The sequence below is a fragment of the Oncorhynchus mykiss genome, chromosome 28 (genome assembly GCF_013265735.2).
Source record: "Oncorhynchus mykiss isolate Arlee chromosome 28, USDA_OmykA_1.1, whole genome shotgun sequence".
Taxonomy (NCBI): domain Eukaryota; kingdom Metazoa; phylum Chordata; class Actinopteri; order Salmoniformes; family Salmonidae; genus Oncorhynchus; species Oncorhynchus mykiss.
In genome coordinates this window covers 13,743,449-13,768,804 of record NC_048592.1, presented here as the reverse complement: position 1 = coordinate 13,768,804, position 25,356 = coordinate 13,743,449, and the positions used below count along the sequence as shown (strand labels likewise).

The window sequence follows — 25,356 nt, the reverse complement described above, 5'->3', positions numbered from 1 at the left end:
GCCTAGAATTTCATTTAAAGTACTTCAGAGCTTTTTACTATCGTTCTTTATATAATTTATCTTTATTCCATGGTATACTTTCTTCTTATTTTTGTTAAGTTTAGTGACGTGATTTCTCAGTTTACTGTATGTTTGCCAATCTGCTGTGTTGTCAGACTTATTTGCTGTTCCCTTTGCCTCATCCCTCTCAGCCATACAGTTTTTCAATTCATCATCTATCCATGGGGATTTTTCAGCTATAGCAGTCAGTTTCTTGATTTATTGTCATGTATTCTTTCTCCAGACTCTCACACCACCCCACACCACCCCACAACACAACACAACACACCACCCCACTGCAGAATGGGTGTTTTACAGACAGACCAGTAGATTTCTCTTTCTCTTCACTTGGAGTGAATTCTAACTAAGGATACCTAACGTCTCATAGGCCTATACCATTGTTCTGGCTGAAATATATTTGGATGAGAAATAGATTACATTTTTCAACTGTTTGAGAAATCATTTGATTGAAGCATCATTTCTCATGTGATGTACTACTCCAGTTGTTGTAGCCTATACAGTATGTGAAGCCAATGTGTTTTTTTTAACATTTTATTTTACTTTTATTTAACCTTTATTTAGCCAATGTGGGTTGGGAGTATCCAATGGTATGTTTTTTATTTATTGTAATGGAATATCTCTCTGTAAAGCTGGTTAGTGTGTTTTGCTCGACATATCTATAAATATTCGGAGATCAGCCATGTTGCATTTCAGAAGGCTCCTTTTCAACTTAATTTGCTGAAGAGTGTTCTGTATGTTTTTTTTAAAACTTTAACACTGCTCACATAATTTCCTTAGAGAATCATGATTAGTTTTGTCCTTTCAGGGATAAGCATTAGAGGAAGGGACCCTCCTCAGAGAATAGTCTGAACTCAATATATGAAAGCAGAAATTGTCTAAATGTCACATTTGGTTGTATGTTATATAGGTCAAAATAGTGTTGATTGTTTGGTACGTCTGACAAGATTTCCCTTATGGTATTGTGTCAAATTAAAGGATGAAAAATGTGGAAGACACACAAAGACGATAACAACATTGTTTTTTTAGGTAAACTATAAGAGAGGAGACACCAGAACAACTGGCAGCCGAGTGCATAATGTGTGTGTGTGGACTATTGCGGAGGTGGTGCAAGGGAATATAGAAATATAGTATCCTACATAAAATGTATTAGAGTCATTTTTCCCCCTTATCATCCCAATGATTTGGTTGCGTAACTGTCAGGTAGGCTAGGTTATAAAAAATTATGAGCACGTTGCTTTATTCTTCCTCCACATAAGCATCCAATCAAAGAACATCCTCCCCCATCTCAAGTAGACTACAATTACGTGATGGGTGACGTTACAAAATGCGGAGGAGGGCGCTGGGCAGGGACCACTTGGACCAAAGAGGAGTCGACGTGATTTAATTTCAACGCAGAAACAACGGATTCAGTAGGCAGTGGACCCGGGCGTCTTGCCGAAGCCAAGCCCATTGTCTGCTTTTGACAGAGCAGCCAAGGAAAACCGTTCGATTAAATCACTAAAAGGGAGCGGATAGCCACGAAAAGGAGTATCTAGTGGTAGGCAGGCATTGCGGTTTGTGTTTTACAGAAAAGGGCAGGACACGGCCAAAGCGCTTAGTACATAGCTTATAACGGAAAATGAACCACGTCAAGTTTTAATAATATGAGTAAGAACCGCGTTGTGTTGCAATTGGCGACCAATTGATGCGTCTGTGCCGTCTCGTTTTCAGACCACTAGTTCCCGCGGACTCCTTTTGATCACATCATTTTGAAATTGTTACGTCGGGTCTATTCATTTATTTTCCTATTCTCAATAGTTACTTGTTCAAACCAAGATGAATTTCCAATCGGGGTCGGTGTCCGGTATCTCGCAGCAGTCCCAACCGGCCATGTCCACCCCAGGCACGGTCCCAGCGCCCGTTCCGGTACCAGTACCCCAGTCCATCCCGTCCCAGTTCGGATCAGGATCATCCGGAGGCTCAGGGCAGGGTCAGTTCGGTTCGGGAACAGTATCGGGCCAGGCTTCCCAGGCCGGCCAACAAGGCAACCAGCAGTTTGTTTTGTCCAACTCGGCAGCCATCCGGGCTGAGATCCATCGGTTCGAATCGGTCCACCCGAACATTTACTCAATCTACGACCTGATCGAACGCATTGATGACCTGGCCCTCCAGAACCAGATCCGAGAACATGTGATCTCTATTGAAGGTGAGCAGCAGGGGAAGCATATATTGTCACAAGTACTCGCAGTCACCCCTAGTATTGTCGGTCATCTCCATGATGGGCAATAGCAACATTGTCGCCATGGAGGTAGCCTACAACTCTTTGTTTGGTGACAACAGTCTCACGTTCTGATACAGGCAGATGCATTATTATATCTGGATTTGATATGCCTGATTTATTCTCTTGTCATTAGTTGTGAATATAAAAATGTTGCTCCTGAACCAGAACAGTGTTGAACCACCATTTCCTTTGCATTTATTATGCCTTAGTTGTGACATATAGTAGGCCGACACAGAGACATAGATGTCACAATTGACACAATAACAAGTCACCAAACAACACTTACAGAATGAGAATAACCGCAGAAAACATATATGCGTGGATACTTGCTGTACATTGAAATCTGAGTTCAATAGCCTACAGATTTGCGTAGTGACTCCTCACTGCCAGCAGCACACACTAATTCTCAAACACACAGTAAGGGCACCTATTTCTATGCATGCCACTCAAACCATTATACTCCACATCCCCTGTGATATAGGGGTTTTGATTCAGTCCAACACTATAAACTGTGCTGAGACTTAAAGAGATATAGGGATTATGACGAACTCGCGTACACAAAGATCTAATGCACGTTTCCACCACCACCTCTATCCATTTTCTAAATGTTTGAATAAGTCTCAATTGGCTTAAATCTTCATTTTGATTTAGAAACTAATTTGCACACTCGTGTTTAAGTATTTAAGATAAAGAGCTGGTCTTAGTGGCGGCGAAAGGCTTATGCTAACAACGTGTTTACCAACGTATTTTGTTTCTTGCATAGGAGACTGAAAAGTAGCCACAGAGTTCAAAACAGAGAGACTGGTTGTGTGTGTGGTAATAGTACCTGTAACATGACATAGGTCAAGGGTCAAAGTCATTGTAAAAAAAAATAAGAGGAACTGAACAAACCTATGATTCGAACCAGGCCCAAATCCCTGACACTCTGAGGATGAACAAGCGGCATTATAGAGGCTGGCATGCGGGACACCTGATGAGACCACAGTATCAGTCAAAGGTTTGGACACACCTACTCATTCCAGGGTTTGTTTTCCTTTATTTTTACTATTTTCTACATTGTATAATAGTAGTGAAGACATGAAATAAAGAAAACTATGAAATAACACGTATGGAATCATGTAGTATCCAGAAAAATTTTAAACAAATCCAAATATATTTTAAATTCTTCAAAGTAGCCACCCTTTGCCTTGATGACAGCTTTGCACACTCTTGGCATTCTCTCAACCAGCTTCACCTAGAATGCTTTTCCATATATGCTGAGCACTTGTTGGCTGCTTTTCCTTCACTCTGCAGTCCAACTCATTCCAAACCATCTCAATTGGGTTGAGGTCAGGTGATTGTGGAAGCCAGGTCATCTGATACTCCATCACTCTCCTTGGTGAAATAGCCCTAACACAGCCTGGAGGTGTGTAGGGTCATTGTCCTATTGAAAAACAAATTATAGTCCCACTAAGCGCAAACCAGATGGGATGGCATATTGCTGCAGAATGCTGTGGTAGCAATGCTGGTTAAATGTGCCTTGAATTCTTAATAAATCACAGGCAGTGTCACCAGCAAATCAGCCCCACACCATCACACCTCCAAGCTTCACGGTGGGAACCACACATGCGGCGATCATCCGTTCACCTACTCTGTGTCTCATAGAGACATGGCGGTTGGAACCAAAAATCTCACATTTGGACACATCAGACCAAATGACAGATTTCCACCAGTCTAATGTCCATTGCTCATGTTTCTCTGCCCAAGCAAGTCTCTTCTTATTATTGGTGTCCTTTAGTAATGGTTTCTTTGCAGAAATTCGACCATGAATGTCTGATTCACGCAGTCTCCTTTGAACAGTTGATGTGTCCGTTCATTGAATTTTGTGAAGCTCTAATGAACTTATTCTCTGCAGCAGAGGTAACTCTGTGTCTTCCTTTCCTGTGGCGGTCCTCATGAGAGCTAGTTTCACCATATTTCTTGATGGTTTTTGCGACTGCTCTTGAAGAATCTTTGACTGACCTTCATGTCTTAAAGTAATGATGTACTGTTGTTTCTCTTTTCTTATTTGAGCTGTTCTTTCCATAATATGGCACTTGGTATTTTATTCTGTATGACACCCCTACTGTACCTTGTCACAACACAACTGATTGGCTCAAACGCATTAAGAAAGAAAGAAATTCCACACATTAACTTTTAACAAGGCACACCTGTTAATTGAAATGCATTCCAGGTGACTGCCTCATGAAGCTGGCTGAGAGAATGTCAAGAGTGTGCAAAGCTGTCATCAAGGTAAAGGGTGGCTACTTTGATGAATCTCAAATATAAAATATATTTTGATTTGTTTAACACCTTTTTGGTTACTACATGATTCCATATGTGTTATTTTATAGTTTTGATGTCTTCACTATTATTCTGCAATGTAAAAAATTAAGAAAAACCCTTGAATGAGTAGTTGTATCAACATTTTACTGGTACTGTACATATTCCAACTAGAAGCCATGGATTACAGTCAACATGCTCACCGAGCTAAAGGCTCGAGCTGCCGCTTTCAAGGAGTGGGACACTAATCCGGACACTTATAAGAAATCCCGCTAAACTCTGATGAACCAACAAATAGGCAAAGTGTCAATACAGGACCAAGATGAAATCCTACTGCACTGGCTCTGACGCTCGTCGGATGTTGCAGTGATTGCAAACTATCACAGATTACAAAGTGAAACCCAGCTGAGAGCCTACCAGATGAGCTAAATTACTTCTATGCTAAATTCAAGGCAAGCATCACTGAACCATGTATGAGAGCACCAGCTGTTCCGGATGACTGTGTCATCACACTTTCTATGTAAGTAAGACCTGTAAACAGGTTGACATTCACAAGGCCGCAGGGCCAGATGGATTACCATGACATGTACTCTGAGCATTTGCTGACAGCTGGCAAGTGTCTTCACTGACATTTTCAACCTCTCCCAGACCGCCTAAAATACCTACATGTTTCAAGCAGACAACCACAGTCCCTGTGCCCAAGAATGCCAAGGTAACCTGTTAAATGACTTGCCCTGTAGCACTCACATTTGTAGCCATGAAATCTTTTGAAAGACTGGTCATTGCTCACCTCAACACGGTCATCCCAGACATCCTGGACCCACTCCAATTCACATACCGCACCAACAGATCCACAGATGACGCAATCTCTATTGCTCTCCACATTGCCCTTTACCACCTGGATAAAATGAACACCTACGTGAGAATGCTGTTCATTGACTGCAGCTCAGAGTTCAACACCAGTGCCCTCCAATATATTCACTAAATTAACAACCCTGGGATTAAACACCCACCTCTGTAACTGGATTCTGAACTTCCTGACAGGCCGCCCCCAGGTGGTGAGGGTAGGCAACAACACATTCGCCATGCTGACCTTCAACACGAGGGCCTCTCAGGGGTGTGTGCTTAGTCCCCTCCTGTACTCTCTGTTCATCACGACTGCGTGACTGCAGACGACTCCAACACCATCATTTAAGTTTGCTGACGACACAATGTTGGTAGGCCTGATCACCGATGACGATGAGACACCCTACAGGGAGGAGGTCAGAGACCTGGCAGTGTGGTGCCAGTACAACAACCTCTGCCTCAACGTCAGCAAGACAAAGGAGCTAATCATGGACTACAGGAAACTAACTGCCGAGCACGCCCCCATTCACGTCGACGGGGCTGTAGTGGAGTGGGCCGAGAGCTTCAAGTTCCTCGCTAAGGACCTCTCATGGTCCAAATACCCCAACATAGTCGTGAAGAGGGCACAACAACCCCTCTGTCCCCTCAGGAGGCTGAAAAGATTTGGCATGGGCCCTCAGATCCTCAAGTTCTACAGCTGCACCATTGAGAGCATCTTGACTGGCTGCATCACCCCTTGGTATGGCAACAGTTTGGCATCCGGCCGCAATACGCTATAGAGAGTAGTGTGTACATCACTGGGGCAAAGCTCCCTGCCGTCCAGGACCTCTATACTAGGCAGTGTCAGAAGGACCTAAAAATTGTCAGACTCCACACGCCCAAGTCATAGACTGTTATATCGTATGGCAAGCGCTAAGGCTCCTGAACAGCTTCTACCATCAAGCCATAAGACTGCTGAACAGTTAAATGGCTATCCAAACTATTTGCACTGACTCCCTTTTTTTGCACTGACTCTCTTGCACTGGCTCTATGCACACTCAGTAGTCTCTACTGACACATACTACACTGACACTTCAACGAGCGCACACACACACACACACACACACACACACACACACACACACACACACACACACTACAAACGCTCACACATGCATATTTACACCACACAGACACTCTTTCACACACGCTGCTGCTACTATTTTTATCTATCCTGATTGGCTAGTCACTTTCACCCCTAACTACATCAAATCAATTTTATTCGTCACATGCGCCAAATACAACAGATAAAATCAAAGTTTATTTGTCACGTGTGCCGACTACAACAGGTGTAGTAGACCTTACAGTGAAATGCTTACTTACAGGCTCTAACCAATAGTGCAAAAAAGGTATAGGTAAGTAAAGAAATAAAAGAACAGTAAAAGACTATAAAAGTAGCGAGGCTATAAAAGTAGAGGATACATACAGTCACCGGTTAGTCAGGCTGATTGAGGTAGTATGTACATGTAGATATGGTTAAAGTGACTATGCATATATGATGAACAGAGAGTAGCAGCAGCGTAAAAAAAAGGTTGTTGGGGGGGAACACAATGCACATAGTCCGGGTAGCCATTTGATTACCTGTTCAGGAGTCTGATGGCTTGGGGATAAAAACTGTTGAGAAGCCTTTTTGTCCTAGACTTGGCACTCCAGAACCGCTTGCCATGCGGTAGTAGAGAGAACAGTCTATGACTGGGGTGGCTGGGGTCTTTGACACTGCCTGGTGTAGAGGTCCTGGATGGCAGGCAGCTTAGCCCAAGTGATGTACTGGGCCGTACGCACTACCCTCTGTAGTGCCTTGCAGTCAGAGGCCAAGCAATTGCCGTACCAGGCAGTGATGCAACCAGTCAGGATGCTCTCGATGTTGCAGCTGTAGAACCTTTTGAGGATCTCAGGACCCATGCCAAATCTTTTTAGTTTTTTTGAGGGGGAATAGGCTTTGTTCTGCTCTCTTCACGACTGTCTTGGTGTGTTTGGACCATTTAGTTTGTTGATGTGAACACCAATGAACTTGAAGCTCTCAACCTGCTCCACTATAGCCCCGTCGATGAGAATGGGGGCATGCTCGGTCCTCCTTTTCCTGTAGTCCACAATCATCTCCTTAGTCTTGGTTACGTTGAGGGATAGGTTGTTATTCTGTCACCACCCGGTCAGGTCTTTGACCTCCTCCCTATAGGCTGTCTCACTGTTGTCGGTGATCAGGCCTACTTTTTTGTTGTGTAGTCTGCAAACTTCATGATGGTGTTGGAGTCGTGCCTGGTCATGCAGTCGTGGGTGAACAGGGAGTGCAGGAGAGGACTGAGCACGCACCCCTGTGGAGCTCCAGTATGAGGATCGGTGTGGCAGATGTGTTGCTACCTACCCTCAGCACCTGGGGGCGGCCCGTCAGGAAGTCCAGGGTCCAGTTGCAGAGGGAGGTGTTTAGTCCCAGGATCCTTAGCTTACAATGAGAAACCCACACGTTCAATTTCACAGTGAAAGAATTTTCCCATGTCTCAGACAGTGCAGCATATCAATACATTGGAGCAATGCTATTATTCACAGGTATAAACTTCTCAACAAAGCAGTAAGAGAACAGGTAGAATCAATTGGGTTGTTTGACAGAAATCATCTGTACCATTATGCTAGACTTGCTAGAGTGACACTTACTGTTGTATGGTTTTGATTACTATTGAGTAGAGCTGCAGTTATATTAGATTTGATCTTTGGATTAGACTGGGTACGCTGTGTATTGTCACTAACCATAACCTTGTTTCCATCGGCTTCAACCTCCAAGTTACATGGACAAACACTTCTTTATTCCCTATTTAAATGTCAATTACCTAATTTTTCTTGAGAAACTGAGAAACTGCTTCACAGTGTCGGTTCAGTAGCAACTGTACTCAGGCGTGAGCCACTAGTGTATGAGACGTGTTCCCTTGGCGTGGGTGTAACCGGTGTGAAATGGCAAGCTAGTTAGCAGTGCGTGCTAGTAGCATTTCAATCGGTGACGTCACTCGCTCAGACCTGGAAGTAGTTGTTTCCCTTGCTCTGCAAGGGCCACGGCTTTTGTGGAGCGATGGGTAACGATGCTTCATGACTGACTGACTTATCGACGTGTTCAGAAGGCCCCTAGTTTAAGGGCCAAGGAGAAGGATGGAAATAACACTGTTACATTGATGCTGTTGACCCAGATTGGTAAAGTTTTGCCTGCCCAGCTGCTGGGGTTGCTGTGGAGAAGGTCAAAGGGGGGTGAGTGTAACCAATGTGAAATGGCTAGCTAGTTAGCGGTGCGCGCTAGTAGCGTTTCAATCGGTGATGTCACTCGCTCTTAGACCTTGAAGTAGTTGTTTCCCTTACTTTGTGGGAGGCAGTTGTTGATGTTTTTAGAGGGTCCCTGGTTCGAGCCCAGGTTGGGGCAAGGAGAGGGACCGACGTAACACTGTTACATTGGTATATGATGAGATATAACGACCGGTGCCACGTACCATTATAACATTCACCTTGGTTGACACAGCAGTGTTGTTTCAGTGAATGGGGTTGGTCCTCTAGTACTTGTCATGGATGCGGCAAGATAAAACCTGTGACTTGTGAAGTCACAGCTTGGGTAGCGCCTCCTTTTAGGCTTTGAGGAGTAGCACCGACTTGGTTTGATACAAATGGTGACAATTTTCTCCATGAAGGCAAGGCTTTATGCAATGGCTTGATAGGGTAACACTAGATCCTTTTATGTCGCCCTCTTACAAAATGTAGCGCATTTGCTTTAATGAGATTTGAGCCGTTTTCTGGTTCACTGCCTAGTCGTAGTGTGTGACACGAATTAGTATCTATTATTTTCCTTGTAAAAACTGGATAGTTTTGAGCATCTTCAATTATACAATTTTTTACATTTGTTTTGAGCTAAGAGCCAGTTAATAGTGTGGTTGTGTACCTTTTATGACAACGTTGAGTGCCCCAAGAACAATGCGTGTCTATGGCTACTTTTTGTCAGCAAGCTCCCCATTTTAAGATGCATTCGTCTTGGACATGTGTTTTAGCATTCTAATGTACCCGGCAGTGCTGTAATGTCCCCGTTTGCAGAAAGCTTTAACAGGAGAAATTAGTGTAGTTGACAGAATTCACCTGTACGGTAGAACTGCACATTCCCCTTCAATCTTGCATCATTGCTGAGTCTCTGTTGCTAAGAAACCGCTGGCTCTCATGCCTTCATTTGAAAGTGCTAGAGAGAATAAAAATTCTACCACCCTCAGAAAAAAGGCAGCCTCCTTTTTAACATATCTTCTTTGTGAATTGAGGTTTTCACCTAGTGGAAAACACCCTTTAAAAAAAAAAAATTATTGGAGACCGATCGTACGAAGTAGTAAAAGTACTAGGTGATTGTTTCTCTTGTCACCACTCCCTTTGCAGTAGTGGTTGATATTCCATGCACTAGTTGGTCTCAGTGAGCACATTTACTGCAATCACAAGAACCGAGACAAAGGTGCAGCAGGAGATCACGTTGGCTTTTTTTTGCGATCAAAGTTTTATTGGTTTAGCAAATACAGCACAACCAAGGCTTTTCACCATCATACAAACAACGTAGTGCACAAAGCAAGGTTTTAAATTACCCTTAGCTAATATGAGCGTTTAATCTGGTTTGTTTGCAGATCAGTCCGATATTACAGACTAGCCATTAGTGCAAAATGTTCTGCTCCCGAGGAAGATGATAAGCTATGAATGTGCGTTTTTTTGGAGAAGCGCGTAATGCATGTATAGAAAGAAGCGTGTTAAGGGGAATGTGCGTTCCACTAGAAGCCTCTGTCAAAGATTCCATAGATTTTTAGGTGGAACACTTAACATTACCCTCTCCAACCTGCTCCAACCTCCAACCTGTGTGTGTGTATGTCTGTCTTTCAGAGGGGTTAGGATCAAAGCAGGAGATGAATTTGGGTCAGTTTGTGATTGTCATGCATAATGACCGCTATGACCAATGGCTCATTGTCCCTGGCTTAATACAGAAGGACCAGAGCGATAATCATGTGCAGTCGACTGTTACCCAAATCTAAAAAGAAGCTGAATCTGATCAGTCGGTCATTAAAATATCCTCTGTTTGACTTCTGGGCCTTGTTTTTTATCCAATTAGAAGAAGAGATGACTTATTCATTGTTTTAATGTATCTTTAATGAACTGATTGTTATGCGTACTATGCTAATATACAGCTGATAATCATCAGGCAAGAGATGATATTACATCCCCTCTGTATAATTGATTTGTTTTAAAAGAGAGGGGGACACCGACCAGAGTTAAGACTTTCACCTCAGGTGTGAATGAGATTTTTCTAGGTCAAAGGCTGGGAAGAGAGGCTTGTTATTTTTGAAACTGTAGTATCGTTCACACCTCGTAACCTCAATGGAATTACCGGTAGTCAGGATTCTAATCAGGGTATGCTTGCTTTAGAAAGGAAAAAGCACTTTTGTGTTAGCTGTGAAAAGTGTGAAACTAACATCCAGATCGTTGAGATACAGAAGCAGCTCCTCACAGATTGTTATCTCTAATGTGATTTCAGTGTTTATTTTTAGACAGTCATTCCAATGAGGGCCGGGGTAGTGTTCCATTAATAAGACTGCTTGCCTTGGGAATATTGCTAGTTTCTTTTGTTTCCCCGGTTTCATTTGGTGACGGCTGTTCTAATTGCGACCCTCATTTGTGTTTCATCTTACCTTCTACATTCATACTAAACTGGAAAGTTATCTTGAGGTTGCCCTGCTTTCTTATAGTAAAGAATCTCAGGTTTTCAATTGTCTTGTATTTGAGGTATGTCCAACAATGATGTTGTAGTCGACAGTTGTAGAGTAAAAACCAAACAACCATGAAACAGCAGTTTTTTACAATAGCATATAGTGCATTCGGAAAGTATTCAGACCCCTTGACTTTTTCCTAATTTTGTTAGGTTACAGCCTTATTCTAAAATATTCTACATACAATACCCCATAATGACAAAGCGAAAACAAGTTTAGACATTTTTGCGAATGTATAAAAAATGTAAAACAGAAATACCTTATTTACACGTATTCAGACTCTTCGATATGAGACTCGAAGTTGAGCTCAGGTGCATCGTTTCCATTGATCATCCTTGAGATGTTTCTACAACTTAATTGGAGTCCACCTGTGGCAAATTCAATTGATTGGACATGATTTGGAAAGCCACACACCGGTCTATATGAGGTCACACAGTTGACAGTTCATGTCAGAGAAAAATTCAAGCCATGAGTTCAAAGTAAATGTCCATAGAGCTTTGAGACAGGATTGTGTCGAGGCACAGATCTGGGGAAGGGTACAAAAACGTTTCTGTAGCATTGAAGGTCCCCAAGAACACAGTGGCCGCCATCATTCTTAAATGGAAGAAGTTTGGAACCACCAAGACTCCTCCTAGAGCTGGCCGTCTGGCCAAACTGAGCAATCGGGGGAGAAGGGCCTTTGTCAGGGAGGTGACCAAGAACCTGATGGTCACGCTGACAGAGCTCCAGAGTTCGTCTGTGGAGATGGGAGAAACTTCCAGAAGAACAATTACCTCTGCAGCACTTCACCAATCAGGACTTTATGGTAGAGTGGCCATAAAGTCCTCAGTAAAAGACACTTGACCGTCCACTTGGAGTTTGCCAAAAGGCACCTAAAGACTCTCAGACCATGAGAAACAAGATTCTCTGCTCTGATGAAACCAAGAGTGAACTCTTTGGCCTGAGTGCCAAGCGTCACATCTGGAGGAAACCTGGCACCTTCCCTACAGTGAAGCATGGTGTTGGGAACATCATGCTGTGGGGATGATTTTCCGGTACAGGGACTGGGAGACTAGTCAGGATGGAGGGAAAGAAGAATGGAACAAAGTAGAGAACCTTGATGAAAACCTGCTCCAGAGCGCTCAGGACCTCCGACTGGGGCGAAGGTTCACCTTCCAACAGGACAACCACCCTAAGCACACAACCAAAACAACACAGGAGTGGCTTCGGGACTAGTCTCTGAATGTCCTTGAGTTGCCCAGTGAGAGCCCAGACACAAACCCGATCGAACATCTCTGGAGAGACCTGAAGATGGCTGCGCAGCGACGCTCCCCATCCAACCTGACAGAGTTTGAGAGGATCTGCAGAGAAGAATGGGAGAAACTCCCCAAATACAAGTAATTGTGTGGTATTGTGTGTAGATTGATGGATCCTCAATCTACGCAATCCATTTTTAGAATAAGGCTGTAATGTAAAAAAATGTGGGAAAAGTGAAGGGGCCTGAATACTTACCGAATGCACTGTATGTTCATTGTTCTTTTACTATTCATGAACCTTAATTTGTGTTTGTAACTGGCATTGGCTCTAAGAGAATCATCCACACACTAACCCTGGCATCCAATGTTAAAGAAAGGGCAAGTGGCCTTACCTCCTGAACCCACAACGGCGCATGTAGGGATGCAGAAAGGGGATCTCAAGCATGGGCTAACAAGCCTGCACTCACTTCAATTTTGAGTCGAGCACAATGGTACATTGTGCACAGAAATGCCAGTAGAGGACACAGAGAGATGCAGAGGAGACACACAGAGCGGGAGAGGGAGCGATAGGGAGAAGACACAGGGGAGCCCAGCCTGCTGCCAGAGTGTGGCACATGACATAAGTTGTCCTCTGGCACAAGCAGCCTGCCCATACACTATGCATCTCTCCAAGTCAATTACCAGACTGAACGTAGCGCCTCTACAGGCCCGCAAGAACCTAGTGACAACATTGCGTCTCTCCCTCTTTTTGCAATGGAAAAAAGTCATTGATTTCTCCTCATAGCCATTATGTTGAAATGAGACTGAAATGACTGTAATTGCAGTCCTGCTCAGTGATGTCGATCATTTTAAGTGGCGTTATGGCAATTACTGTTTGCATTGTCAATGCTCTCAGGGTGATGCTGACACCGCCTATCGGGCTGATAGTTAAAACGAACATTAAAGGCGGTAAGGCCTCCTCTAGATTTATTTTCTCTTGGGGTAGTATGGACAAAGTGGTTTGTGTATGCCAACCAAGGCACCTGTTTCTCTTCTTAACTTATTTTGTACATGCAATTAACCTTCAGTTACCCCCCCCCCCCCCCCCCCACATCCACAGGTATCGATCACTATAGAGCGTCCTTGTCGAAGACAAGGCACTGCTGCTAGTATAGTTTATAAAGCCCAATATATTTCAGTTTTTCATCACAGAACCAGTCATTTACTAGAGAGCAGAGTGAAAGTCAGTCAACCCCACCACCTGCATCTCTTATGAAGTGTTTTAATGTGGAATGTTGTGTTTATGGGGAAGCTGGGAGACTGTTTACTGGCTGTAGATCTGTACCTAAGTAAAGCCGGGTGTATAAACACATGTGCCTGAGACGCTAGTACGCCCTGGAATGAACCCGCAGCTTGTTGGATTTCTCATGTATTCAACCACTGAGAGAAGCATAAACTGTAACAAATTTACAACGGTCACTTTTTTAGACTGTCAGTCAGACACATTGCTTGAAGTACAATCTTTACTTTTGTTTCTCTGACAGTTTCAACGATTTATCTTGACACCTACGGTTTTGAATTTCAAATGTGTTGTCATTGGGCAAATTGTGTCTCATTTTAAGGAAGAAAGCAATAAAATGCACATTGCACCTCAGCTGTTACTATAGTATGGTTTCCCAAACTCATCGTAAACGCACGGTTGCAGGTTTAGATTTTTGCCCTAGCACTACACAGCTGATTTCAAATAATCAACTCACCATCTAGCGTTCATAGTCTGAATCAGCTGTGTAGTTTTGGGACTTGGGGTCCTGAGGACTGAGTTTGGGAAACGCTGTAAGCTGGTAGGTTTATGCTCTATATCAGGGGTATTCAACTCTTACCTTACGAGGTCTGGAGCCTACTGGTTTTCTGTTCTACCTGATAATTAATTGCACCCACCTGCTGTCCCAGGTCTAAATCAGTCCCTGGTAATAGGGGAACAATGTGGGGGAAAAATGCAGTGGAACGGAACTGGCATCGAGGTCCAGAGTTGAGTTTGAGGGCTCTAAAGTCTGGCTGCAAAGCTTCCTTTTTCATCAAAGCGATGTGCTGTAGGGCACGATATGCGATTGCAATTTTTCTTCACGAAATATTGCGATTTGACTTGCGATATACAGTAGATCAAAACACTTGGGTGAACTATTGGCGTCATTAACATAGAATGATTTACATGAACCCTTTACACTTGTGTGAGTTGGCCTAATATGAATAGGGATACATTGAAATGTTTCTTACAGATAAAATAGGAAAGGCATGGTAGAAATTGAAAGGAACAGTTTGGAGATTATGGGAAACAATTTTTGACAAGTTGAGGGCACATCAGTTCACTCGACACAAGACTGAATCCCAACATGACATTGTTATGTGCATGTTTGACATTTTCTGTACTTTTTGCTGCATTTGTTGATCGCGAAATCTGAAAATACTCTTTTATACAGTCAGTAACATGATAAGAATATTCCTGGAAGATGTGGGGTAGGTGCAACATAAGACAGAAACATGACATGGGTTTGAGAGGAGAGGACTAACTGGTGTCTCCAAGTGGCCACACACCTCCAAAGTATGCATAGTTCCTAAGTCATTTCAAATCACTTTTCTAACTCAAAAGAGTCTTCAAATATAAGGTGCTCTTTTTGAGCTCTCTCAGCTGTGCCGTTGGGGAACTAGAGCAAGCACACTTGTCGTTGTTTTATTTGGAACACGACCCTGCATCCCCGCCTTCACACAATTACTAAAAACGGTCCATTTTTATAAATTGCAATCTGGGTCAGGTGGGCATCGTTTGAAAGCCTGTTCTACTGCCAACATAGCTAAGTTATAAAATACGATATTACAGTGTTCGGCTTTAACAATGAAATTCAGGGAAACGGATTATAATTTTGGTGCGTATAGAAAGGAGTGATGAGTGCATAGAGGTGCGTGTGTGTGTGTGTGCAGGAGAATTTTCTTCACAATAGACAAACAGGCTCATTCTGTTCAGAACAACCCCGGGTATGACGCCATGTCATCTTGTAACTGTACATCAAACGGTGATCATAAATGTTGACAATGTCCATGACATGAGTTTGTGATATGGAAATACAGTGCCTTGCGAAAGTATTCGGCCCCCTTGAACTTTGCGACCTTTTGCCACATTTCAGGCTTCAAACATAAAGATATAAAACTGTATTTTTTTGTGAAGAATCAACAACAAGTGGGACACAATCATGAAGTGGAACGACATTGATTGGATATTTCAGTTTTATGAGTTTTATCATATGGAAATGTGAAGTGCACATTTGGACTTGCTTGTATGACGTCAAAGCAGTATTTATTATAATCCTCAACTTTTTATCATTCAAAACACATAGAGAATTTACAGCATTTCCCTCAATCAGACAACCCAAAATGTGAAAAAGTTTACCAATTAGTGGGAGGGATAGGAGCAACTTCAGTTCAGAATGGCTCAGTCAAAACCCATACAACGCTGTGAAGTGCACATGCATCCTGTTTGCAATAAGGCACTAAAGCAATACTGCAAAAAAGTTATCAAAGCAATTGACTTTTTGTCCTGAATACAAAGTGTTATGTTTGGGGCAAATCCAACACATCACATTACTGAGTACCACTCTCCATATTTTCAAGCATAGTGGTGGCTGCGTCTTGTTATGGGTATGCTTGTAATCATTAATAAGGACTGGGGAGTTTTTCTGGATAAAAAAAACTAAACGTAATGGAGATAAGCACAGGCAAAATCCTAGAGGAAAACCTGGTTCAGCCTGCTTTCCACCAGACACTGGGAGATCAATTCACCTTTCAGCAGGACAATAACCTAAAACACAAGGCCAAATCTACACTGGAGTTGCTTACCAAGAAGACAGTGAATGTTCCTGAGTGGCCTAGTTACATTTTTGACTTAAATCTGCTTGAAAATCTATGGCAAGACTTGAAAATGGTTGTCTAGCAATGTTCACCAACCAATTTGACAGAGTTTGAAGAATTTTTAAAATATTAATGGAAAAACATTGTACAGACCAGGTGTGCAAATTTCTTAGACTTATGAAGGCTCCGTGCAGTATTTCGCCACAGACTTAACCAGAAAGACTCACATCTGTAATCACTGCCAAAGGTGACTAACGTATCTACGTTAGTCACTCAAGGGTGTAAATGAGATATTTCTGTATTTCATTTTCAATAAATGTTCTAAAAAACCATTGTTTTCACTTTGTCATTTAGGGGGTATTGTGTGTACATGGGTGAGGGGGAAAATATACATTTCATCCATTTTGAATTTGGGCTGTAACACAGCAAAATGTGGGAAAAGTCAAGGGTTACGATTACTTTCTGAAGGTACTGTAGCTCTCTTATGATATAGATATCGCACATGTCAATATTGCAATTTCAATGTGAATTTGATTAATTGTGCAGCCTTAATGTACAGTGTCAAACGTCCCCTTGCTTTCATTGATGTGATGTCAAAAAACGTTGGATTGAACTCCTGCAAGGTCCACGAAACCATCATGTCAGTCACCCTTGTGGAGATTGCTCATTGTGCGGTGTTCTCTACAGTTACTTTTTACCTTCACTTTAGATAAGAAAGACTGTCAGATCTATACCTGCAACAGAATATCGACCAACCCAGCGGCTCGGTGTTGATTTTCTGGAGGGGAAAATAAGAAAATTAAGTTTCCTTATTCCATGTTGAATCTTGAAGAGAAGTGTCAAAGATCCTCTTAATGTGTTTTTACAGTCAGCCTCCTGTAACATTTAATGATTTTAATCTAGGAGTAGAGAAAGAGACTTTCCCCTAAGCACTGACAGATGCATGGGTGTCAGTTGACATGGCGCTTGGACACGCCTCGCCCTCAGCCTCAAAAGCCCCTTTGTCCCGTTGTTACTCCATACGATTCCACTCATTCACGGCGTCAAAACGCTCATTACATCCATCCTCATTCAGATGAGTTCCAACATCTGACCTCTGACCTCGACACTCATCAGCGACGTGCCCAACGACAGGCCAATCACGGGGTATGAATGCGTCTGAGGTTGTGGTAGGTCTGCCTGTGTGCAGTATGCAGTGTCTCTATGACGCTATGCCTCCTCCGCAGCAGAATGTTCTCCATTGTTCTGTTGAACAAAGGTTCTCTCTCCCATTGATGGACAGTTTATGTTTTTTTTTCTTTGGTTTCGACTGTGGAGAGTTGGGGTGGGGGGGCGAGGAGGGTGTTTTTTTTTTTTAAAGGGAAATTGTAATAAGATCTACTCTGTCTTTGCCTAATCTCCAGGAAAACTTAAATCCTTTCGGAGTCTGTTTCCATATACTCAATTTCTTTGGGAATGTATGACCACACCAGGAATAGAAGCAGAATGAGTGTGGAGAGGAGCTCAGATGTGGTATTACATTTAAAAGCTAGTTTGATATTTACAATTACTGCTAGTTAGGCATTATGATTAGAAATTTATCTCTGAAAATTTTGTAGAAGTCTTGTCTTTTCGGCACTATCTGTGTGCACCGCATGAACAAATTAGTGTATTGTCACTTGATACCTGTAATTACCTTGTCGCCAATGCTACCTTTTTTTTTCAAGAGGATGAGGCGGTAGTCAAATTAATTTGTCCTGGTTTCTCAATCTGGCTGTGTTCTATCCATCCAGATCACATCATGGAAGTTCTCTGTCTCTCCTGCCAGATATCGGGGCTGGACCTGCAAGCAGATGGCCACTGACAGGAAGGGAAGAGAAGGGAAGGGAAGGGACTTTGGAAAACATTGACTGACACACACACACACACACATACACACGGGTCTCTGGAAGAGAAGGGGTTTTGATTTGGAAGGCAGTGACTGAGGGGGGAGGGAGCAACAGATGGAAAGGCGCATATGCCTCCAATTCCCCCAGAGTGCCAGCAGTCCCGTGGTTCACTGTGGGGAGATCCAGGCAGGCTCCGGGCCTGCAGGTTGGGGACGGACGTGTAGCGGAGAGCTGTGATAGGCTGAACCACAGGCACAGGGCTTTACTTTACTCAGCCTCTGAAGAGGGAGGACCTTCACACCGTAACATTTTTTCTCTTTCCCTCAAGGTCCACCATGTTTTCCTCCTTGATTAGAAAATGCTGGATAAGGAAAGCCAAGACGGAAGCAGCATATGCAGGGCCATAATGTAGAGTAGTATCATGACAGCATGGGCTAACCTGGTGCTGGTTATTGAATTGGAGTCAGGAGTCTGTAACTCCCCCTACTTGAAAGCTAATTGGGAATGGGCAGCCTATTTAAGGGTTTCATGCTGTGGAACTTGAAATTAAATCACATTTCTTAAATAGCAATTATAGCACTAGGCCATGTCACAGTTCTTATGCATCAATCACCTCTCAAGGACATTTGTCGATCGTTTTGAGTGTTGCCATGCTACCAAAAGGGCGACGAATAGCTAGCTGTTGGAGTTGTTTTGATGAGTTGATGTTGAAGGATGGGAATGGATTTCGTTGAAGGGTAATGTTCTTGGAGTGTCTTATTGCTCCCTTCACTGCCAGCATTACTAACACCTCAGTGCAGTTGAGTGTGCCGCACGGATTTCCTGTAAAGGTCTGCTCTCATTTTAAAGTCTCAGTGGAAATTTCAGAGGTCACATTGCCATGAAATGATGAATCTGTTTTCCACCAGAAAGTACAGAGACAAGAAGACGCCCACTTTCCCTAACACTATACGGGCAAAATCACTTGGGATATTTGGTCTTTGGGTATAGTTTCTAGGTAAGGTACAGTCCAATATTTGAAATATAATTAGATAATAATATATTACACAACACAAGGACACTTATTCGTCTGATGGAATTAGATATAAGTGTAGGTTGGGGTTTTTCTGAGGCTAGGACTTTAATAATGTAAGACAACACAACAAGCATATCCGTTTTCTTGTCAGTTTCAATGTATTGTATAACAGAACACAAAAGTGTAGGTGTTCGGGGTTGTTTTATTGAGGCAAGTCGGTTGTCAGTAGAGCTTGTTTAACATTTGTCAGAGCTGTATTATCGCCTCAGTCCTACATTCCTGGTGTAGATGTCATCATGTTAAAGGCCTAGCAGCCAGCCCCGTGGCCTTGTGCGCACTGCCTTCAAAGGACTTCCGCTGGAAATGTGCCAAATAGAGCAACTAACTACAAACACAAACTGTTTCTTTTCAAGTTTCCTTTTTAGAGCTATCCTGACCAACTTTAGGCACATTTCAGTGACCGTAGTAACATTGCAGGCCGAAACATAAAAGGTGTGGCTTCTGTAAACATAGCGTATTAACTGGTCTTTTTCATAGATATTTAGATTAGAAAATGTAAACAGTTTTTTAAAAAAATGCTGTATGAGTCTTGAACCCAACATGCTTTTCACACGGTCCTTCTCTCCATGTAGATTTTTGGATTCCGTCCATGGATTGTTTATCACTACTGTGATCTCGCTGAACCCAGAACTATAGTCTTGTGTAATTGGTCAGCTGCTTGATTAAGTTCTGGGTCTATACGTATTAAGAGAAGACATGAAGAGATGCTAGAACAAGGAGCGGAACTGGAACTAAGACCTCCATCCTCTTCCTTTGCAAGTTACGGGCCAAATGCCCCATCCCCTTCCGAAATGCAAAATCGTGATTTGTCCAAATAACAAGTGTCGAAAAACCCAAACACTGGAACTCCGCTGCTAGTTATCCCATGCATGCCATTCCTTCCCGACAGTTTCTACAGTACCTGTTATGTTTACGTCTGTTCATGAGATTATCACTACTGTAGAGGCTAGGCCTTTGTAATACAGATACCAGTCTAAAGGAGCAAAGAGAATCACACCAGAGAGGAAGTGTAATGGGACCCCATTACTGTTTATTCCCCCATTTCCTGCATTCCCTGACAGGAATAACCCAAAGCCGTTCCACTGCACTCCCTTTGGCCCTGACCCGGGACCCGTGTCATGTGGTGTAGAATGTGAACGTTGTTTGTAACTATGACCTAGGAAGGAACACGTACACGGTTGGCAGCCATTTTGGACCCCACCTCTGAGGTAGTTTCCAGGATGGTCATTCATCCGTTAGCACTGGTTGGGTAACTGGTAGGGGCCAGGGCACTGACAAGCTCCAAGCTGTGAGGAGGTTTTTGTTTGTTTCCTGTCTCTGTCAGTCTTGGCTGGATGTGGTTCATGCTATACAATATTTTCACAGAGGTATAGAACATCATGAGAATGCTATACAGCTCATACCCCTTTAGAATATCCTATTGTATGCCTTAATGCACCCACAATGCATTACACACAGGTGGTTTTGTATTCTAAGCCATTATATTCTAACAGTTCTAAAGATCCATTAGTTAAGGTGGGAAAGGCATAGTAAGGAATGCAACACCGCAGCTTTGCAGACATATATACACTACTGGTCAAAAGTTTTAGAACACCTACTCATTCAAGGGTTTTTCTTTATTTTACTATTTTCTACATTGTAGAATAACAGTGAAGACATCAACACTATGAAATAACACACATGGAATCATGTATTAATCAAGTGTTAAACAAATCAAAATATATTTGATTCTTCAAATAACCACCCTTTGCCTTGACAGCTTTGCCTACTCTTGGCATTCTTTCAACTAGCTTCACCTGGAATGCTTTTCCAACCGTCTTGAAGGAGTTCCCACATATGCTGAACACTTGTTGGCTGCTTTTCCTTCACTCTGCGGTCCAACTCATCCCAAACCATCTCAACTGGGTTGAGGTCAGGTGATTGTGGAGGCCAGGTCATCTGATGCAGCACTCCATCACTCCTTCTTGGTCAAATAGGCCTTACACAGCCTGGATGTGTGTTGGGTCTTTGTCCTGTTGAAAAACAAATGATAGTCCCACTAAGCGCAAACCAGATGGGATGGTGTATCGCTGCAGAATGCTGTGGTAGCCATGCTGGTTAAGTGTGCCTTGAATTCTAAATAAATCACAGACAGTGTCACCAGCAAATCACCCTCACACCATAACACCACATGCAGAGATAATCCGTTCACCCACACCGTGTCTCACAAAGACACTGCGGTTGGAACCAAAAATCTCCAATTTGGACTCCAGACCAAATGACAGATTTCCACCGGTCTAATGTCCATTGCTCATTTTAAGTCTCTTCTTATTGGTGTCTTTAAGTAGTGGTTTCTTTGCAGCAATTCGACAATGGAGGACTGATTCATACACTCATCTGAACAGTTAATGTTGAGATATCTGTTACTTGTGAACTGAACTCTGTGAAGCCTATATTTGGGCTGCAATTTCTGAGGCTGGTAACTCTAATGAACTTATCCTCTGCAGCAGAGACAACTCTGGGTCTTCCATTCCTGTGGCGGTCCTCATGAGAACCAGTTTCATCAAAGAGCTTAATGGTTTTTGCGACTGCACTTGAAGAAACATTCAAAGTTCTTGAAATGTTCCATATTGACTGACCTTCATGTCTTAAAGTAAGGATGGACTGTCATTTCTCTTTACATATTTCAGCTGTTCTTGCCATAATATGGACTTTGTATTTTACCAAATAGGGCTATCTGCTGTAAATCCCCCCTACCTTGTCACAACACAACTGATTGGCTCAAACACATTAAGAAGGAAAGAAATTCCACAAAGTAACTTTTAAGAAGGCACACCTGTTAATTGAAATGCTTTCCAGGTGACTACCTCATGAAGCTGGTTGAGAGAATGCCAAGAGTCTGCAAAGCTGTTTTCAAGGCAAAGGGTGGCTATTTGAAGAATCTCAAATATATTTGGATTTGTTTAACACTTTTTTTGGTTACTACATGATTCCATATGTGTTTATTCATAGCTTTGATGTCTTTGCTATTATTCTTCAATGTAGAAAATTGTAAAATAAATAAAACCCTTGAATGAGTAGGTGTTCTAAAACTTTTGACCGGTAGTGTGTGTATACAGCGAACAGAGCACTAAGAGACCCTGTGCTGTGTTAAATAAGTAGACCCTACTGGCAAAACAACAATACATTATTCAAGGGGATCAACCACATGCACTCGGTATAGAGAAAAAAAAAGCACCGACAAGAAACAAAAAGTGAGGCTATAAGAAGGACCAGAAGGCAAATATGATTAAAGATTGGAGCCAAAGCTTGGGTTGCATCCTAAGGTATTAATATCAATGACCTGCTCCTCAATAGCTTTGTGGGGCGATTAGGAAAGGTGTTACTATGGAGATTTGGGCACAACAAGGTCCTCCGAACTCTGCATTGAACGAGCAGCCATGTCACACAGACAGACTCTTTTTCCGATCACACTTTCTCTAAACACTGTGCTTTTTGCCTTCCTTTCATCTCCAGTGCGATACTATGCTCCGAGGCGGAACTTTCAATGCAAAAATGCACATGACAAAACTTGAGATTAAATGTAGACCTATTGTCTCTGTGCAAATGGATCTTCTACACTGCATATTCCGCAAAATAATATGCCAACTCTTCTCTCCATTTGAAAGAAAAGGCTTAGCGACTATAGCTCAAATGCTCAACTTGTTTTATTTATGCAAGAGGACAAGTTTGGATGATGAGGTGCTCCTCAGTGGCTGGTATAAGAGAGGGAGAGAGCTGGCAGAAAAAGTGCAGTGTTCAGCAGGCTTTGCAGAAAACAGCTCTCAGAAGATGAGCTCTCCTCTATTTTCTGCCATCTCTCTCACACCTAGGCCAAACTGCAGGCCTCACAGAAAATACTGTAAGGTTAAATGAAAGAGAGAATTATGATTCTTGCATTAACACACAGTACAGATCAGTCTGCTCTGGTACAGCTCAGGATCAAGTGGTGCCATAACCCTTGGACTGAGTATAGTCAAAATATTTGTTTTGTTTTTCTTTCTGCATGAGGACATTTGATCTTTTTTATCTCAATTTGTAAGATATTCTGTCAGGAATTGACCCTATTAGCCACCACTGTTTTATCATTCCATATCACAGTATTTTTCTAATTGATGACGGTATTTTATGTTCTGAATAATAAAAATTCTAAATTTGAGTAGTGTTACTCTACGATGGCAACGTGATTTTAATGGGTCTTTCGCCATTCCAATTGTTTTATACTGTTTAATTCAACTTCAACCTCAAAGAATATCCTGCATTTCCATACATTTCTGCATTTCCTGCACTAATTTGAGATGATTTCCACACTGCCATGTAGGGCTGCACGATATGGGCCAAAAAACTAGGCCTTATTTTTAACCAAATGTTGCAATTTGACTTGCGATGAAGATGAAAAACACTTGGGTGAACTGTTGGAATCATGGAAATAGAATGTTTATTCTGATTCTATAGTTAGAATATACTCTAAATAATAGTGGGCACTTTGAATGCAGTGTTGTTTGACATGACAACGGATGAAAATGCCAGGGAGGAGTTGTTGTGATAGGGTAGGAACAAAGTGATGGTCAGTGTTTCCTAGGGGACCCTATAATATTTGGCTCCATTAAATGTTTCTTCATGTAGCCAACATATTCATGCTTCGCCTATTTTTCTTTGATTTAGAAGATACTATTGCACAAGCAACATGCTGATGTAGGCAGAGGTCACGTGCAGTGATTTGTAGATTTTGCATGATGTCTACTTTGATGCCAATTAGCATTTTAGAATCTGAGAGTCAATAGATCCGAATATGTTGATAAAAGTCACATTGTCTGAGAGAGATTTACATGGTCACGCCAGGGTAAGCCTACATGAAACACAGCCCTTATTTTAAGTGTTTCTAAAATTTCCTATGGGGAAAAATGAATGGTGGAAAAACCGCTAGGTTTTATGGGTATTATGATACTGCCACTGTAAGGCTCTATGGACCATGCAGACTGAATGCAAGTGTCTCGTGGTCAAGCAACAACAAATGTGCTCCTTGTGTGGCAGTGGGCGGGGCTAGATATGTGTGGAAAGTAGCATGGTAAGAGAGAGCGGAGAGGGATGACTCCAGTAGAGTATAAACTATAAAAATGGATGTTACATGTAGCACATCACATTCAACAAACCACATTCAAATACCGTTATAGAAGGTAAAGTAATAACCCAAATCCGTCTGTGCATCAAAACAGTTATATAGTCAAATACAGTATAACGCCCAGCCCTAGTGGCTAGTTGGGGTGGAGAGAACACCATTAATGCTTGTAGTATTTGTACAGAGCCCTGGAGCTCTGGCGTACCGTAGGTGAGTGAGAGTTGGTTTGGGGATGATCTGTTCCTCAGCTTTGAAAACAAAGGGGTGAGGGTCAAATCAAATAGACCCTGAAGCAGGGCCAGATGTCTGGTTGAGGGAAGCCATCTGACAGACGGGTAGCTCAGTTTACAGACAGTATCTGGACATGCAGACGGAGGTTGAACAACATTAGCCTCCTGTGTCAATGCAAATCCTGGGAGTGTCGTAGTTTGACAGTTTGTCCTGATGTGAACCAGAATCATAGTGCACTCAGTCAGTAGTACATGTAGGGATGTGCATAGTAGGAAATGTTGAATAGTAAAGCAAAAGAAACCCCACCCAAAGCACAAACTTGCCTATTAATAAAGGCCTAACATTTATTTTGTACCAACGTTTTGACCTCCACAGCCTTCTCCATTCATAGCTGTTCTTGCAGGAGGTAGGATCTGCCTAGCTGTCAGTTTGAGTAGGAATGTGCATCTTCCATGTGCTCACTATCCATAAATAGAGATTCACAAACATCGAGATATCTGCATCTATATGTGCATCTCTTTCTTTATAACTGTGTTTGAGGACAGTGCGAAGCCGCTGGTGAGGGGTAGCAAGGTGCGGCTGCCTGTTATGTAACCGGCAAGAAAGGATTTAGCCATCTCTTGACATCCCCCTCCCTTCCTCGCCTGCCTGCCTGGGTGGAAGGAAGGC

The 25,356-nt window shown here is 42.6% G+C and overlaps 1 protein-coding gene across 1 annotated transcript in view; it reads left to right on the top strand.

Moving 5' to 3' along the window:
- The first annotated feature begins 1,397 nt into the window (after positions 1-1,397).
- The window catches only part of LOC110508590 (arf-GAP with GTPase, ANK repeat and PH domain-containing protein 3), a 222,118-nt gene continuing 198,159 nt past the window's right edge, over positions 1,398-25,356 (top strand). Inside the window, exon 1 of the mRNA XM_021589215.2 lies at positions 1,398-2,245. Coding sequence (XP_021444890.1) covers positions 1,876-2,245 — 370 coding nt within the window. The 5' untranslated portion in view covers positions 1,398-1,875. The remainder of the gene's footprint in view (positions 2,246-25,356) is intronic.